Here is an 18,511-nt window from a genome sequence, read left to right as displayed (position 1 = left end):
CTATCCACTAGAGGGCAGAGTGACATGCAAAATATAGTTTCCAACAGCTAGTTATTGACTAATTCCATACTACACATTTTTAGTTTAATCAAGTTTTAATTCATTTAAGTTACAACTTACACACACACACACACACACACACACACACACACACACACACACACACACACACACACACACACACACACTTCTCGATGGAAAAGTAATCAAGAGGCAGAGCTTACAAATGATAATAATAATAATAATAATAATAATAATAATAATAATAATGATGATGATGATGATGATGATGATGATGATGATGATGATGATGATGATGATGATGATAAGAAGAAGAAGATGAAGAAGAAGAAAAAGAAGAAGAACCTTTTATTAGACATGTGGCCATATGTGATAACAGCTGTAACTTCCTGTTTCTTCCTGTGCAAATCGATGTACTCACAATGCACCAAAGATCATGTTATACACAGATTTACACACATATAGAATATTGCACATGTGTACCAGTCAAAATACTGGGCAAACCTTATGCTAATATATTGTTTTACAACACTCTGTGTGATTTTCAAAATGTAAAATGTTTGCATTATTGATGACTGTGTCTATTTGTCCACGTTGAATTGAGGTCTACTCTTCTCAGCCTTTAGCAGAGATGCTGCTCTCATTGTGATGAGGCACATGGTTTCTCATGGCTGTTGCAGACTTTATTCCACTGTATTTTCTGCTGAACATCTTCTTGGATCTTTTCAAATTCTGAATGTGTTATGTTGCTCATCTTTTCCCCACGGTTTCAATTTAGTTTAATGATTTTCTCCAATATTGCTTTTTTTTTTTTTAAATATATATTTTTTTTAATTCACATTTATTTGCCATAAAGTTTGAATACATCTGAAAGCTTCCATGCACCATGTTAATTTGGACGGGGGCTCATGCAAATAAACATGGGTCCCGTTCAGACCTGGCGTTAACATTGAGACCCCCAGGTGTAGACGTCCATGTCCTCTTCCAGAGTTTCTTTGGAAAGTTGGATAGACTATATAACTTACTCCAGCCCATTCTCTTAAATGAAAACACGGCACGCACTGATGACGTCTACGTATTACGTTTGAAGTATTTTCCTGCAACGCCACCATCTCAGGATGCGTTCGAGATGCATGCTGTTCCCACGAACAAAGCTCACAAAATCAATCCAATTAATTTGATGTAAAACAAAGGACAGATATAATTATTTCACTATTTAATTGATGATGTCACGGTCTGATGTTGCTTCATGAATTTATTTTATCTGTCAAACTTCCCAGTCAGTGGGCGGAGCTAACGCTGATCTAATTAGATCCATTGCTTTGGTCTGAAGAATTTAAGAACATGGCGGCTACATTACCGGAGGATCCGCAGGAACTTTCTATGGAGTTGGTGAGAGATGTTTTAGAGCAGGAGTGTCAAACTCATTTCCACCGAGGGCCACGTCAGCATCATGGCTGCCCTCAAAGGGCCAAATGTAACTGTAAGACAGTATAAATGTAACTAAATGTAAATAAATATAATGTAAAATAAATGTAACTACTCCTCAATTTTAAATAACTCTGACTTTATTACTGACTCATATTACAAATATTACATATGCATTTGCATAGATATAAAAATATAGATCTGGCTAGTTGCTCTGTTAAGTTTAACTTTGTCATACTTACCACCGTACTTGGTGTCAAGATGTGGACTTATATTTTACTCTTTGACAACCGACACGCCTCAGAACACTAAAGACAAACTGTTTTTTCTCCTTGAAGCACAAACATGTCTTCTCCTCCCCATCGTTCATGAAACAGCCTTTCATCTGCATCAGGTTTTCTCTTCCTGGACATTTTGGGATCATTTATATTTCTCAATTCTACTTGTTGAAAATTGCATTGATGTTTATACACTGCAATCTTCACGTGTAATATAATATAACATCATATATAAATTGTACACAAATTGTAAATGGGCCAGATTGTAACAAAACTGCAAGATTAAATCTTTAGTATTTTAAAATGAATAGAATCGGCATGCATTGTGGGAAATGTAGTTTATGGTCAATGCAGTTTTACAAAGATATCGTGAGCTCAAAGAAACAAACCTCACTACTGGATAAAATTATATTTTGCAGTTGGTGCAAAAGTGCATAAACAACAGTAAATCAAATTTTTGAAGGCGTTTTTTTTTTTTATTCTTAACACCGCTCCGCCCGGGGCTTGAACTGCGTCTGGGGGGAGCAGTCGCCCCGTCCCTCTTCCAACATGCCGCACCGCGCACTTCGTTCGGCCCTCGTGACCCCGTGTCAGTGCCTCAACGCAGCGCACGCGGGACAGGGGGGGGGTTCGCCCCTCGCCGCCGTGTGTGGTTCTCACGGGGGTTGTCTGTCGTCGGGTGGAACACTGGTCGGCGCGGGGAATATCTTAATCTGGATATGCACAAATTCACAATTATTTCCGCCTGAACGAAGGCACATGTAATTACCGTAATGTTGCCAATAGACGCGCACCCCAAGGCGTCCTCTGCGCGTCTGTTGAAAACACTACGGTATTTTTTTAAAGACAATCAGACCTTGAAGCTCTCGCGGGCCACATAAAATAACGTGGCGGGCCACATAAAATAACGTGGCGAGCCACATTTGGCCCGCGGGCCTTGAGTTTGACACATGTGTTTTAGAGTGTAAAAGGTCTCTCACCACTGAAGCGTTTAACTATCTCAGAGTCTGCGCCTTGGTTTTTGTCAGACGCAAATAAAGTTTTGGAGATTAGTGGAGTTTTACGGAGCGCAAGGAGCAGACTTTACTATACAGCACCACCCAGCGTATCGGAATATGTTCACTCGCTCTGCAACAATCCATTAATCAATCTGGGATCGATCTGTCTTGACTTGATGTGCAAGGGAACCAATCAGGTGTGAGGATCTGCCCACTGACTGTGATGGACGAGTTTGACGGACAAAATACACACGCGAAGTAACACGTGACCATGAAATAATATAAAAAAAAAAAAAAAAAAAGGTTTAATACTGTAATAAATAAATTGATATTCTAATGAATTATTAACATATTTAATGACATGTATGTATTTAATTCTAGTATTAATTAATCAATGACACATTTAAGTAATTATTTGATAGTGTGTTTATGATTTTGGCATTGATAAGGATGCACTTTATACAGAATCTTAGTTAATGGGTCCCTTGGGTTCTTCTCTGTCACTCAAACAAAAGTGTCTTGATCCGCCCCTGCAAGAAAAAAAACAAAAAACACATATTCACCGATAGACGAGTCTCTCTTGAAGTATTTCTATCTTCCCGTTATTTTGCCGGAACTCGTCAGATATTGTGGCATTGGAGGTTATCGGAGCCTGAGACGAGTCTGTGCAGGTCTGTGACATGAAGATCGGATGGAGGGAGAGGGAGAGAGAGAGGGCGAGAGAGAGAGGGCGAGGGAGAGGGAGAGGGAGAGGGGAAGGGAGAGGCCGTGAGATCAACATGCGGAATGAGGAAAAGCGCTCAAAGTGGAGGAACCCACGGGGAACACACACAATCCTCCACTCTCCAGCCATGGCAACTTTATCACACCGCCTATTCATCCTGCTTTCCCTTCTGTCCACAGCCTCAAACGCTCCCGGTAAGAATCTATTGTTGTTTTATTTCCTAAATTATTATTATCATTATTATAGTGACTTTTATTTCCGAGGGCTACTTCCGAAATGTTCACCTGCTTTCTGAACTTGAGTGGCGCTTTCATATTTGCCACTGCATATTTACAATACAGATATGAGCCATTGATCGCAGACATTTAATATAAACTCCTCAGAATGAATGAATCTATTCGCTTCCCTGTTCGGAGTAAATTGCGCTGCTCCACTGGAGCTTTCACCACCTTCCCTTATAAGGCAGAGAAAACACTCCGAAGGTGACACACAGGAAAATCATTACTTGAGCTGTTCAAACACACATGTGCAGTTTAGTTTTAATCTGATTACACTTTACACGACTTGTTGAACTAAACACTTTAGTCTATTAATAGAATTTCCATTTATTTGCTTGATAAAACTATAATAACAAAAACTTTAGATTAAAAAACAACAAATAGGCTTACCATGACATGCTCTTATCTCAATAAATAAGTAATAGTTAGATCAATCATTTAATTTAAAATGTTTAATGTTTTGTAAGACTATACTACATGAAGAAAGTGGTACATTTAGTGACTGGCAGTGTTTGAACTTGAGTGTGCCACACCCAGAGGCCATAAAAGATAACAAACACAAAATTAGAATTTGCTCACCTGCTAAATTAAATAGTGACACGTTCAATGTAGATTTCATTCAATTCCGGCAGACTTTGATTTTGAATGTTTTGTTAAAAGTTTTCTTTATTTTACCATACAACAAATCTGCACAGTCATGTCACAGGATCGAGATCATACAAACAACAAAAAACAACAATTCCTGCACAAGCAAACATGAGCATGACATGAGCATGAGGTGGCAGGAAAACGTTTCCATCAAAGAATTGTACAGAACAAGACTTGCAGAAGCAACAGCACCAGTCAGAGGTGGAGTCAGGGCAGAGATAAGAGAGAAAAGAACACACTCTGTCTTTTATGACCAAAAGAGCCATTTTTGTCACTTTCCACCAAATGAAACATTGAAGATAAGACAATGTATGAAACTGTAAAGATTTGCCATATGTACAAAAACAGTCTTATGTTGCATCGAAGTTCCACTAGTGCAACATAGAAAAGTAAACATTAGATATTTAACTGTTTTTGACTCTTTTTTTTTTCTGAATGTTTTTCTTCCTTTTTTTCTTTCCAGTGGATTAATCTGTTTTCTGAATTTAAGCAGTTTTATTCCTTGTAGCCATTTTACCAATTTTTTAGAATTATTATTTTAGACTTGGATTTTCTTTATCGTTTTTCTTTTACACATTTTTTCATGTTTTATTTATTTATTTATTTGTCTATTTATTCATTTATTTGTGCCATTTCTGAACACGTTTTAAAGCACTTTAGCTAAAGTTTCATTTTGAAAATGAGTCCGGCGTGTAATTTAAGATGTTTATTACTACAAAATAATTGTCTAACCTTTATTGAGCCACAACAGAGGGGCCGTAGAGCCACAAGTGGCTCCAGAGCCACGTGTTGCAGACCTCAGGACTAGACAGTGTCAGAGCCAGAAGACAACATGGTGCAGAAGGGTGCCAGCGAACCTCCACAGATCAAGAAATTTGAGTCCTAAAAGGCAGGAAGGCGTCGGTCTAGACCGGAACAACAAATCAAGCACAGAGCTGTTTGTTTCTGTGGTTTCAATGCAGCGCAGGTTGAGCTGAAACTGGGGGCTTTATGAAAGTGATACTCATAACAAACATTATTGCAAGGAAACAGGCTGATCTCGTAATTTGCCTTTGCTGTCATTTCTGTCAGGTTCCAACATTTGCACTTCACAAGGAGTGACCACTTGTCAACAGTGCCTGGCAGTTCACCCGAGCTGTGCGTGGTGCTCTCAGCAGGTAAAAACATACACAGTGTCTGGTTGCTCCTCCTATTCATTGCTCACTAAAGCAAGTTGGAACAAAATTTGCCAACAACATTCTTCTTCTTGTTACTTCAAAGAAACGCTTCAAACCGCTTCTACACTTCAGCCTGTGGAGTGAAAATCGCAAAATACAGCTGTTGTTTTTGTCCCTATACTCTAATAAGCACCATCATCAGTGAGGACTTATTGTTTCTCGAGTGATCAACAGAATGGATGTGGTTGTTGTAGGAGTTTGGTCAGGGGGGATCCAGCACTTCTCGCTGCGACCTGAAAGAGAATCTGCTGGAAGGCGGATGCAGTGAGGCCACTCTGGAGTTTCCTATCAGCTCCCTGAACATCCAGAGGGATGATCCGCTCAGCAACAAGGCCTCGGGGGCGGCCGATGATGTCACGCAGATCAGGCCCCAGAAACTCCACATGGTGCTGAGACCAGGTCTGTTCACACACAGTCATCTTTGGCCCGTCGTTTCTTTTAACGGAGGTCCTCATAAGTTACTTAAAGCTTGAGAACAAGGGCCCAAGACATGCACACGATTAACCTGACATGCATTTGGACAGTGAGAGGAAGGGATCATCTATAAAGTTGCCATGACACCAGGAAACAGTCCGATAGGTACATTGGAGAATGTTGAAGATGACTAATGGCATTACATTAGTAACTTACTGTTTCTCAAACTTGTGCTCCTTCTTCCACTCGCAGGAGACGCCAAGCGATTCACTGTGAGCGTGAAACAGGTTGCAGACTACCCCGTGGATCTCTACTACCTGATGGACCTCTCGTTTTCCATGAAGGACGACTTGGCTCGTCTGGTCACTTTGGGAAACAAGCTGGCTGTGGCGATGGGCCGAACCACGAGCAACCTGCGCATGGGCTTCGGAGCGTTCGTGGATAAGAGCGTGTCTCCGTACATGTACACCTTTCCTCCAAAGGCCGTCACGAACCCTTGTGATGAGTAGGTGGCGAGCGCGTGGCGGAAGATCTTCAAGTATATCGATTCTTCCTGACGGACGTTCACGCCTACTCTGCTCTCACCCAATGCAAACAGGATCAGCGATGTGTGCCTGGCTCAGTTCGGGTTCAAGCATGTGTTGTCGCTGACCGAGCAAGTGGCTCGCTTCACGGAGGAGGTGGAGAAACAGCAGGTGTCGAGAAACAGGGACGCTCCGGAGGGCGGATTTGACGCGGTCATGCAGGCCGTGGTGTGCAAGGTGTGCAAACGCGATCAACTCAATATGTCACCACTCTACTCACTTTACCAGTATTTTCTTTTAACTTGTGCTTCATGTCCGTCGTCATTAGGAAAGGATTGGCTGGCGTCCAGATGCCTCGCACCTTCTGGTGTTCACGACAGACGCCAAAACGCACATCGCCCTGGATGGACGCGTGGCGGGCATCGTCCAGCCGAACGACGGACTGTGTCACCTCGACAGCGACAACGTTTACAACAAATCCACCGTGCTGGTAAAACAAATGCTAACTTGATTCAGTTTGTGAATGTTTGTGAGAGGTCCAGTTTATGGGATCCCTGTTCCTTGTATTCAAAGCAAACCCACTTCTTGGTATTAAAGATAATTCAAGTTCAGTCACTGTTAATCCAAGAAATGGGGATTCAACTATGAATGATGTGAGAATTGGACAGACGGCTTCTTTCCAGGATTACATGCTTCTCGTTTGTTTCAGGACTATCCCTCATTGGGACTTATCAATGAAAAAATGTCTGAAAACAACATCAACTTAGTTTTTGCTGTGACCAGCTATGTGGAACCGCTTTACAAGGTAAACAGTGCGCCAGTATGGTTTATCCTCGTTACAAAATATAAACAGCTTTGACAGAGTTTTTCTTTGGTTGTCTGCTCTCTCAGGAGTATAGTAAACTGATTCCCGGCACCACTGTAGGAACTCTGTCTGACGACTCTGGAAACGTTATTGAGTTAATCGAACAGGCCTATGCGGTAAGAAATGTAATATGCACATTTATACAGTTCATGTGTGAAATTGCAACTCATGTGATTAATTACTTCCTGTTGAGCAGAAAATCCGTTCCAAAGTGGAGCTGGAGCAATTGGACGTCCCAGAGGAGTTGGACCTCTCCTACAACGCTACCTGCTTGAACGGAGAGATTATTAAAGGACTCAAGTCCTGCTCTGGCCTCAAGATTGGAGACACAGTGCGTAGAGTTTATATGTCGGGTCGAAATGGATTCAGTGTTTCCCTGTGTGGATAATCATGAAAATTCTTCCTCAGGTGTCATTCAGTGTGGAGGCTCAGCTGCGCGGCTGCCCGAAAGAAAAGAGTCGCACTTTTTTCATCAAACCTCGAGGATTCAAAGATTCTCTGGAGATCACAGTGGATTTTGCCTGTGGTTGTGACTGCGAGGCCAGCGCGGAGGCGGACAGCCCCCTCTGTAGCAATGGAAACGGGACCCACGAGTGTGGCGTGTGCCAGTGTCACCCGGGTCGGCTGGGCCCGCACTGCGAGTGCTCCGTGGAAGACTACAGTCCGTCCGATGACGCTAACTGCATCCCCAAACCGGGCAGCCCGATCTGCAACGGGAGGGGCGACTGTCTGTGCGGCCAGTGCTCCTGTCACGCCAACGAGTTCGGTCAAGTTTGGGGAAAGTTCTGCGAGTGTGACGACTTCAACTGTCTGCGATTCAAAGGGGCCCTTTGCTCAGGTGAGTAGATGCACCTTCTTTAGCTCGATGTGCGCGAGATCAGGCGGATGTTCTCTGAATATACAATGTAAGGGAGCAAAGAATATGGATTTCTGCGAGGCGAAACCACACGTTGCATCCATCGCAACAGCATGGCTTCATACTTGACGAGTTTGTATTTCACTATTAAAAAAACATTTTGAGCATCGCAAAAAGAAATCTCAAGCATTTCAGCCCCATAACTGTTCACCAGACAGCAAGAGGACCACATTCCTCTCCAGAAACTTTTCCTTCCAACGTGTTTAAATCCGGCTGGAGGTGGATGTTACACATGGTGACCCTGCCTCAACATTTTTCGGACGTGTCTCTGCAATCAAATTCAAAAACGAGCCAATATTTCCCATGAAATCATGAAATCTCTCAATTTCAACATCTGATTTGTGGTTTCTGTTCTGTTGTGAACAAAATGTTGGTTTATGGGATTTGTACATTATTGCATTGTGGGGTTTCTTTACATTAACACAGCTCCACATTCATTTAGATGTTAAGTTTCATTCACGTTATCTCCTTCATGGCTTCACCTGAACATGCAGAGCCTCACTTAGTCTGTAAACACATCTGTGTTTACACTGTTTCTGCTCCTTAGCTGGACAAATCATCACGTTTTCACTTCTTTTTTTAACTAAATACCCAAATCACTGCATGCAGAAGACATGTAAATAGTTACAGAACGCAGTTGCTGTGTATAGAGAGGAATGCATGCAAAAGACTAATGCTCTGTGGGGTCTGTAAACTTGTTGTGGGTACCTTATTAAAGGTGTGTTAGTGAATTATTGCAGCAGTCGGCGTGGCGTCCCCACCGCTCACTGCATAAAGTTCTAGCACTCCCTTTTGCACGCCTCCACAGCTCAGAGAATAGTTACTCAATTACAGCGGTAAAACTTTAGTGAGCTTTGTTATTGGGTAATTTATTGTTTCAACAGTTTGGCTTCACGGTTGTGAGGCGGGGGCTTGAGCAATAGCAGAGTGGAAAGGAGGCTAATTCATGTTTGCGTGTATTAAGAATAACAAACTTGAACTCTGCGTGGAAGGGAGTGAGGTGAGTGTCATGTTGACCATATCCTGCTGGAAGAGAACTCCCTCTCAGCCTATGAACATTGCTTTCTTTGGCCATGGAGGAGCTTTGGTAAGCGGAAGGAAACAAGCAGAGTCAACGAGGTATCTCCTGATGGACTGAAAATACTTAATGTAATTCCTGCGCTACAGACATGGATTATGGACTTGGAGAAAAACATGAGTTAAGACCGACAGGGCTTAACTAAAACATGCTGTCAGTGACCACAATAGGAAGTGTAAGAACCAGCAATGGAAACAGAAGCTTTGCACAGTATCTGGGTGACTTTTGTGAATCCTCAACACTTTGGACTCGTACTTTTTATACATTCTAACAGGGCACCGAGAATTTCAATGAGCCAAACTGAAAGTATCATTTTCTTCAGTACGTCCTTGAACCTGGGACATCGTGAAGTTGTCATCTGGGAAGTTTCCACATGAGACAACGTATCAGCCCAGTGAAAATATGCACAATAATGTGTCATTAATAATGAGACTATTTCTGGTCATGAAGTGACGTTATTATCAAACTAATTTCTACACATATAGAAATAATGTGTTTTTGTAGCTAGTAAACAATGTATGCAAGGGTATTAACGTGTTGCTGTTTTCTAATGAACTCAGATCAAAATAGAGTATTACAAAATATTTTACAAGGGGATATTAATTAAAATCTAGGTGGACAAATATTGTGGTGAGTGACATTAAATTTGCGAATGTCCCTTTTTCGCAGTGCAAAGTTTCCAGTTTGACATAATTCATTTGTATTTTCACTCACTTGCAAGTCATAATGTACGCCCTTTTCTATTTATTAATGAACACACGCAGTCACAAACATAATATGTATATACTGTATATGTGAAGTAAAGACATCACAGACTCATGAGACCTTTAGGTTTCATCTCTTTCCTGGTAATTATACAGGACTGTCTCAGAAAATTTGAATATTGTGTTAAAGTCCTTTATTTTCTGTAATGCAACTAAAAACATGAAAATGTCATACATTCTGGATTCATTACACATCAACTGAAATATTGCAAGCCTTTTGTCGTTTTAATATTGCTGATTATGGCATACAGCTTAAGAAAACTCAAATATCCTATCTCAAAATATTAGAATATCATGAAAAAGTATACTAGCAGGCTATTTAACTAATCACTTGAATCGTCTAATTAACTCGAAACACCTGCAAGGGTTTCCCTGAGCCTTTAAAAACACTCAGCTTGGTTCAGTAAACTAAATCACAAGTATGGGGAAGACTGCTAACCTGACTGCTGTCCAGAGGACCATCATTGACACCCTCCATCAGGAGGGTAAGACACAAAAAGAAATTTCTAAAAGAGCAGGCTGTTCACAGAGTGCAGTTTCAAAGCACATTCACAAAAAGTCTGTTGGAAGGAGGAAATGTGGCAGGAAACGCTGCACAACCAAGAGAGAGGACCGCAGCCTTAACAGCATTGTGAAGAAGAGCCGCTTCCAGAATTTGGGGGAGCTTCAAAGACAGTGGACTGAAGCTGGAGTCCAGGTATCAAAAGCCACCGTTCACAGACGTGTCCGGGAAATGGGCTACAATAGCCGTATTCCCATGGTCAAGCCACTCCTGAACTCAAGACAACGGAAGAAGCGTCTGACTTGGGCTATGGAAAAGAAGCACTGGACAGTTGCAGAGTGGTCCAGAGTCCTGTTTTCAGACGAAAGCAAGTTTTGTATTTCATTTGGAAGTCAAGGCGCTAGAGTCTGGAGGAAGGCTGGAGAGGAGCACAATCCAAGTTGCTTGAAATCCAGTGTGAAGTTCCCACAGTCAGCAATGGTTTGGGGAGCCATGTCAGCTGCTGGTGCTGGTCCACTGTGTTTCATCAAGTCCAGAGTCAATGCAGCTGTGTACCAAGAGATTTTAGAGCACTACATGCTTCCATCTGTTGAAAAGCTCTATGGAGATGATGATTTCATTTTCCAGCATGATCTGGCACCTGCCCACAGTGCCAAAACCACCAGTAACTGGTGTACTGACCATGGCATTACTGTCCTCGATTGGCCTGCCAACTCCCCTGACCTGAACCCCATAGAGAATTTGTGGGGTATTGTGAAGAAGAAGCTGAAAGACACCAGACCCAATAATGCAAATGAGCTAAAGGCCGCTATTGAAGCATCCTGGGCCTCCATAACACCTCAGCAATGCCACAGGCTGATTGCTTCCATGCCACGCCGCATTGATGCAGTAATCCGTGCAAAAGGGTTCCCAACCAAGTACTGAGTGCATTAATTGACATTTTCAAATGTTTGATTTTGTTTTGCTGTTATAAATCTTTTTTTTTTACTTGGTCTGAGGAAATATTCTAATTTTTTGAGATAGGATATTTGAGTTTTCTTAAGCTGTATGCCATAATCAGCAATATTAAAATAATAAAAGGCTTGCAATATTTCAGTTGATGTGTAATGAATCCAGAATGTATGACATTTTTGTTTTTTTAATTGCATTACAGAAAATAAAGACCTTTATCACAATATTCTAATTTTCTGAGACAGTCCTGTAGACTTGTAAGGCATATAGGCTTTAAACAAGAAGCAACAACTTCTCTGTCTGTCTCTGAAGGGAGCTTGCTCTTGTTTTTTTGAACAAATCAGTATTGAGACATCGGTGTTGACATGCAGGGCTTAGATGCACACACTCTCTTAGGCACACAAAGCCATGGCTGGTGTAAGACAGCCCACAGGGCTTAATTTGGGGCTGCCGTGTTTCGATGTTGCCTCAGTGCAGCCGTAATGTAGTCTTTACAGACGAACCGTCCCACGGCCCCACCTCGATTGCAGCTACTCTGTGATATCCCCCTGTGGCTGTGCATTTCTTCGCTGCTGAGGGGCTGTGGGACTGGCACAGGGCCGGAGCACGAGCAGGAGTCAGCAAGCACCACCTCGGGGCTCATAAATACGAACGAGGAGGGAACAGGAAAGTTTACATTCCTTAGCTGGCTTTTTGCCCAAAAAGCTCTTCCCTCTGCTCACTTGATTCTCTTCCCTCTTCTCCTCGAGCACTTTCAATGCTCTCTTCTCGCTCTGTTTATCCCGCTTCTGGTATTTTCGGTCGTGGGCCCTCGTTCTGTAAAGCTCCAGCATGTGATTAATTGACAGGATTACTGCGAAATCTTACAGAGAGGGAGAGGAGCATGACGTAAACATAATAACTCCCTTTTGTGTGTGTGTGTGTGTGTGTGTGTGTGTGTGTGTGTGTGTGTGTGTGTGTGTGTGTGTGTGTGTGTGTGTGTGTGTGTGTGTGTGTGTTTGACCCAGCTTCACGCTCAATGAGAACAAGTCTCCTTCCTCAGCCGAGTTCTGAGTACATGAGATGTTACTGATTTATGATGCCGTAAAGTTTGTCTACATGTCTCAGCTCTTATCTTGGTGACGGAGCCAGAGAGATCAGCGGCTGCACGGCGCTTCTCTATACGTGAGCCTGTTAACCATTAACACAACAAACCAAGCATGTCTGATCCCTTTCATTGCCATAGACACAGTCTTACAGCAAGGCCGCCCTCCACAGGGTGGATTCTGGGTACTTGTTTCGCCGTGTTCACAAGTGATTTGTTGTGAGCTCTGGCGTCAGGGACCCTTGAACCCCTCCTGTGACATTTCATGACTACTCTTTGCTCTGATCTGATTCAGCTGGGCCGTGACTCACTCACTTTAGTCATCCAGTGCAGAATCCTGTTTGGTTTCCTGCTAGGAGCTGAAGTCTCGGGCCGTTTCCAGGATGGCTTCATTTGTTTACGTGGCGTGTTGCTCAGTAATCCATCGAGCTGAATAGTTGGGTCACTGCTGCCAATGACCTGGCTTTCAAGTTTCTTCACTTCAGGCATGTCCGAGGAAGTGTTAGTCTTCTTCTCATTGTGTTTGTCTGCCCATAATGAGATCAGCCATCATTAGAGTGTCTTCTATAATCTGTCGTGGTCTGAATGGAAACGATTAGGATAAAAGCATGTTGTCTTCCTCTGAGTAGCTCAGCTGCAAAAAAAACATTTATTTACCAAGTTATTTCGTTATTCAGCTTTGTCAAAGTAAGAGGAGGAGATGAGAAGAGAAAGGTTATGCAAGGTATTGTGTGAAGATGCTTGAAATTATGTACTTACAAAACAGGATTAGTGCATTATTTTTAAGAAATTTTCAGCAACTCAATCAGTTTAACCAACTATTGATAAAAAGAATAATTACTGACGATGCAAACAACACATTTTCTGCACCTTTACCCCAATTATTGTGAAATATACATATAAATCCACAGTTACACTGTAATAATCAGTCCTGGGACATGTATTTAAATACACAGGTGACAAACACCTTCCACAAGAACGAACACACACACCGACAGACGTTTGTACAGGATTACTTGTGGGGTCTTCTGGTTGAAGTAATGCATTCATTAGCCTCGTCGTCCCTGAACGCAGCCATCACAACTGTGGCCTTAATCAAAAACCATATCCTAACAAGATTACACACACACGTGCAAATGCACACTATCACACACACACACACATTACAATGGCATCAGCCCATTTCCTGGGGACCAACCCACCACATCCTGTTCAACACACACAATGACTGGCGCAATTCCACTGTATTATTATGTTTGTTTGTGTCCAGCCTCCTCCATGTGATCTTCTGATCATCAACACTGGAACCTGAGTCGTAACTGACACACACTGAACAGGATTGTTTCCGTGCATGAGGACGGGACCGGCCCGCTTCACTCGCTGTCTTTCTTTCAGATCATGGGAAATGTAGTTGTGGCATCTGCCAGTGTGACGCCGGCTGGAAAGGAGAGAACTGCAACTGCAGCACGCGGATCGACGCCTGCACGTCCAGCAACGGCCTGCTGTGCAGCGGCCGCGGCAGCTGCGAGTGCGGGGCGTGTCAGTGCACCCAGCCCGGTGCCTACGGACAGACCTGCGAGAAATGCCCCACTTGCCCTGATTCCTGCACCATAAAAAAGTAGGTCCACCACCATGCCCACCACCCTGCGTTTCAATGAATGAAATAGGCTTTCTTATAGGTTTTACAAACTCTCACAAGCACCAGTGATTTCTGCCCTTGAGATGCCATTAGAGGTAAGAGTACAGGGTCCGTTGTTTTATTAAAGACCCTTCACACAAAACTTAAAAAAAATAAAATAAATCAGAACATGTACAGACACACTAATACTGCAGATTCCAACTTCCTACTATTATTAAACCCCAATATTTCCTTCAAGAAAAGCTACAGACCCAGTATCTGATCTCTGATCTGCCCAAGTAAAGAAAAACAGAGTGCATGCCCTCTACTGCCATCAAACAAGTGCTTAGTTATACTGGGTCTGATGGATTCTAGAAAGTTAGTCATTAAGGTTTTCTTACATCATCTAATTGTGAGCAGATTGGGACCTCTGGTGGCCTCCATTTTGCACTCAATTTGCAGTGCTGATATACAATATAATTCATTTTTTCATCCTAATTAATCAATTCTGATACAATTTACACACAATCCAGGTAATAATAAGTATCCAGACACTTGTTTTATTTCATATCAGAGCTAATATTTTGTATTGGACACATACTGTGTTTGGTTATAAGATCAGTGACTGAATAATGACTATTGGCTATATAAAGAAAAATAAATTCAATTGAAGAATTTTCAGTCTTGTTCACCACTTGCTGGATGAATGATGTGAAAACATTTCATGGAGTTGCTCAGTTCTCCGAGGAGTTATCACAGGCAGCTCCCACACATATTTCCCACTTAAGTAATCCAGGCATAGCGTGGAGAAAGTTCAAACTTCGGCCTGTCCTTCTCGCTGCTATCTGCCCCTTCATCTGAACCTAAAATCCTGAAACGTGCTGTGCACGGGCTGTGTTCGCAGGGCGTGCGTTGAGTGTCAGCACTTCAAGAGAGGACAGTACGTCAAAGACAACAGCTGCAATCGGATCTGCAGGAATAAAATTGAAGTAGTGGACGAACTGGGTGAGAACACTTTCAATGTTCATGTGGCTTTTTAACCTGTAAAACCTTGGTTCGTTATACTTCCAAACAGTTGCATTTTCTACACACTCACCCGCTTCTTCATCCCGCAGTGTTCCATGACACGAACGCAGTGAACTGCTCGTACAAAGACGAGGTTGACTGTGTGGTGCACTTCCAGTACTACGAGGACGACAGCGGGAACTCCATCCTGTTTGTGGTGAAGGAACCAGGTACTTGGCGTGTGGAACATTGGCGAGCGTTTCAGAGTTGGCACGTCATCAGAACATATTGCTATCTTGCCGAATACGGTTTGCAGCCTGTTACCCAGAGCTCCGGTAGTTCCTGACGATGTTCCAGATGATTGTGAAACGGCAGGATTGCGTCATTCTATGAGTGTACTCAGCTACATAGCAAACATCCCAGATCCCAGCACTGGAGACCGATTCTCCGCTTTCTCCTGTAACTTGCGTCTCAGAGTGCCCCGAGGGTCCGGACATCTTGGTGGTTCTAATGGCAGTGGCTGGAGCCATCCTGCTACTGGGCCTGGTCGGCCTGCTGATCTGGAAGCTGCTGGTGACCATCCACGACCGCAGAGAGTTCGCCAAGTTTGAAGAGGAGAGAGCCAAAGCCAAATGGGACACGGTGAGAAAAATTAGAGAGGAGATGCAGCTGGAACACTTGCGGCTTTTCATTGATATTAAACTGCATCCCCCCCTCCGTTTTGATTCCCCAGGCTAACAACCCTCTGTACAAGGAAGCCACCTCTACCTTCAAAAACGTAGCGTACCGAGGGAACTGACGGCGAGTGCCAGCGAGGACAAACTCAGGGGCGTCGCGACAGACGTGGAATGTAGCAGCGCAGAAATGGAAGCAGAGAAGATACTTAAACACTGTCCTGTGACCGTCTACTGTGGCGGAAAAGTGCTAACTGCTGTCAGAGAAATGATGTATATACTGTAAAAACAAACCAACAAACAAAAAGACTAGAACTGTCAATATGAGTCCACTTCGAGGCCTTTTCTGCGCTGTGTCGGGGATGTAGCTTTGTTCAACTCAGTGGTCGACCACCTTTTTTTTATTTCCGGATCCTCTGATTATCACGAAGCTGGTGGACCCAGTGTCACCGACATGCAGAAAGCAATATCTTTTCACGTTAAAGCACTGGCCAGTTTTGCATGTCTCCGACGCTACCATAACAAGAGCTACGACCTCAGGTTGAGAACCACTGGTATAAACACTAGTGTGGCACACGCATGCAACAGGACATAAACATCTTTACCGTGAATTTACAGTCATGGAAACTGCTTCTGCGGCGGTTTTCTGCCCCCTGCAGTGTTTGGCCTTAAAGTTTGCTGTACGTGAGACTTGATTAATGCCAGTGGGTGGCAGTAGTGAGTGAATGTTTTTCAGAGTTTGAGCTGTTTTCTGCTTGACAAAGTTTTTTCTTATTAGATTTATAAAATCTGCAGCTGCTGCTTCTTCTGTTTTTGATACAGGACTCACTGCCCCATCTTCTGGTTCAACGCGTTTTTACAAAACCCTTCAGGTTGTAGCTAAGAGGTTTAACTTGTTTTCACTTGATTTCTGCAATATTCCGATGAATATGTTATGGCCACATAATAATATCACACACTGCAGCTGCAGCGAGTCTAAAACTTGTAGACTTGTACTGTCAAATACTGTTTGGATTATTATGATAATAATTATCTAAAATAGAAATGTTTGTATTCGTTCTTTGTCTTATTTTTTTTATAAAGGTGAGATCAGACTTTTATCAACACTCCCAAATTGTGCCTTGTATCGAGTTAGTAAATTGTTTATAAATATTTTAATGCTTTTCATAGAGAGGATCACTTCCCCTTTTATAATGTGCATCTGTTGTGGCGACAGCATTATGATAGATATGGTACAGTGACCTTTTGAAAGAAAAAAAAACCTACAAAAAACATTCATGCTGTTATTACAGTAATATCAGGGGTCCATGTTGCATTTGAAATCAGTCCAAACTTTATTGATGTAATTGTTAATTGCTGTACTATACTTGAGAGGTTTTTGTTTCGTTTCTTTTTTGTATTTTTCTTTTTGTTTGAAACTTAAATGCTGAACTGTTCACTGGTATTTTACTATGCCTCAGGTTTTAAAAGCACTATGTCACAGTGAAATGCTTCATACTGTAGGCTATTTCTGTGGCGGAACACATTTTATTGCACAGTGGTTTATATGCTTGCAAAAGAAATAGGGCAAATATGAGGTGTGAACCTGAACGTGCAGCTCTTATTCTCTCACAATGTGGTCGGTGAACTCACTGCAAAGCGTTTTACTTCCCTCTGAGGTTTGACTCTTAATTTATTACAGAGGAAATGCACAAAGAAATGTTATACTTAATGTGGCACTGGATATTTGAGTTCCATTCAAAACCTTTTATATATCCATATTTTTTATCTACAACATGGGTAAAATATTTCAGAGCCAAAGTAATACGTGACCTATATATATATATATATATTTTTTTTTTTTTTTTTTTTTTATGGGATTTCACGCATGTAGCGCTTTATCACCGCTTCAGCATTCTCTAAAGTGCTTTACATTGCTATTCACATTCACCCATTCACATCAATGGAGACGGCTGCAATGCAAGTTCTCAGTCCATCCTTTGGCATCGAAGACCTTCGACAGACAGGGAATCAAAACTGCCACATTCTGATATGAGCCACCCCTAACTATGTGTTTATTGATGATGTGAGATGTTTTGTTTTAAGAGAGATTCCAATAAACTGTGGATTCAATAAGAATGTATTTTTTTCTGAATTGTTTTCATAAACAGCTATGATTAAGTAGTTCGAAGAGAGGCAGGTTACAATGGTTCTGACAGGTGCCAAGGAGAGGTGTTGGACAAAGAATGTTTGAGATGGAGCTGCCAGGTATGAAAAGAAGATTCATGTAGAAGAGGAGGACATGCAGCAAAGAGATAGATGATAGATGGTTTAACAGTCGAGGAGGAGGGTGAGAAAGGAGGAAGATGACCTGCACTGGCGACCCCTGAAGAAAGGAGCTGGGAAATACAGAATACAGCCTCATCAAAAACACAGCTTATGTCTCCCCCTAGTGGGTGAACACTAAAGAACCCAGACATACTATCCAGGTGGTACCAGGGAACAAGAAAATAAAGAAATTAGAAGAACAATGCAAACCTGGTTT

General features: G+C 42.3%; 1 protein-coding gene across 1 annotated transcript; it reads left to right on the top strand.

Moving 5' to 3' along the window:
• Window positions 1-3,514: 3,514 nt before the first annotated feature.
• Window positions 3,515-17,309, top strand: LOC308125062 (integrin beta-3-like). Its single transcript, XM_080488548.1, is given in 16 exon segments — window positions 3,515-3,643; window positions 5,447-5,532; window positions 5,787-5,991; window positions 6,259-6,507; window positions 6,510-6,589; window positions 6,591-6,767; window positions 6,859-7,020; window positions 7,240-7,335; window positions 7,422-7,511; window positions 7,592-7,726; window positions 7,804-8,233; window positions 14,086-14,308; window positions 15,213-15,313; window positions 15,424-15,543; window positions 15,789-15,955; window positions 16,047-17,309. Coding segments are annotated over 16 exon segments (2,454 nt in total). The 5' UTR covers window positions 3,515-3,576; the 3' UTR covers window positions 16,113-17,309.
• The last annotated feature ends 1,202 nt before the right edge of the window (window positions 17,310-18,511 follow it).

Source organism: Lipophrys pholis (assembly GCF_963383615.2).
Source record: "Lipophrys pholis genome assembly, chromosome: 19".
NCBI classification, from domain to species: Eukaryota; Metazoa; Chordata; class Actinopteri; order Blenniiformes; family Blenniidae; genus Lipophrys; species Lipophrys pholis.
The sequence above is the reverse complement of the archived record's forward strand: the minus strand, read 5'-3'. Positions and strand labels throughout refer to the sequence as shown.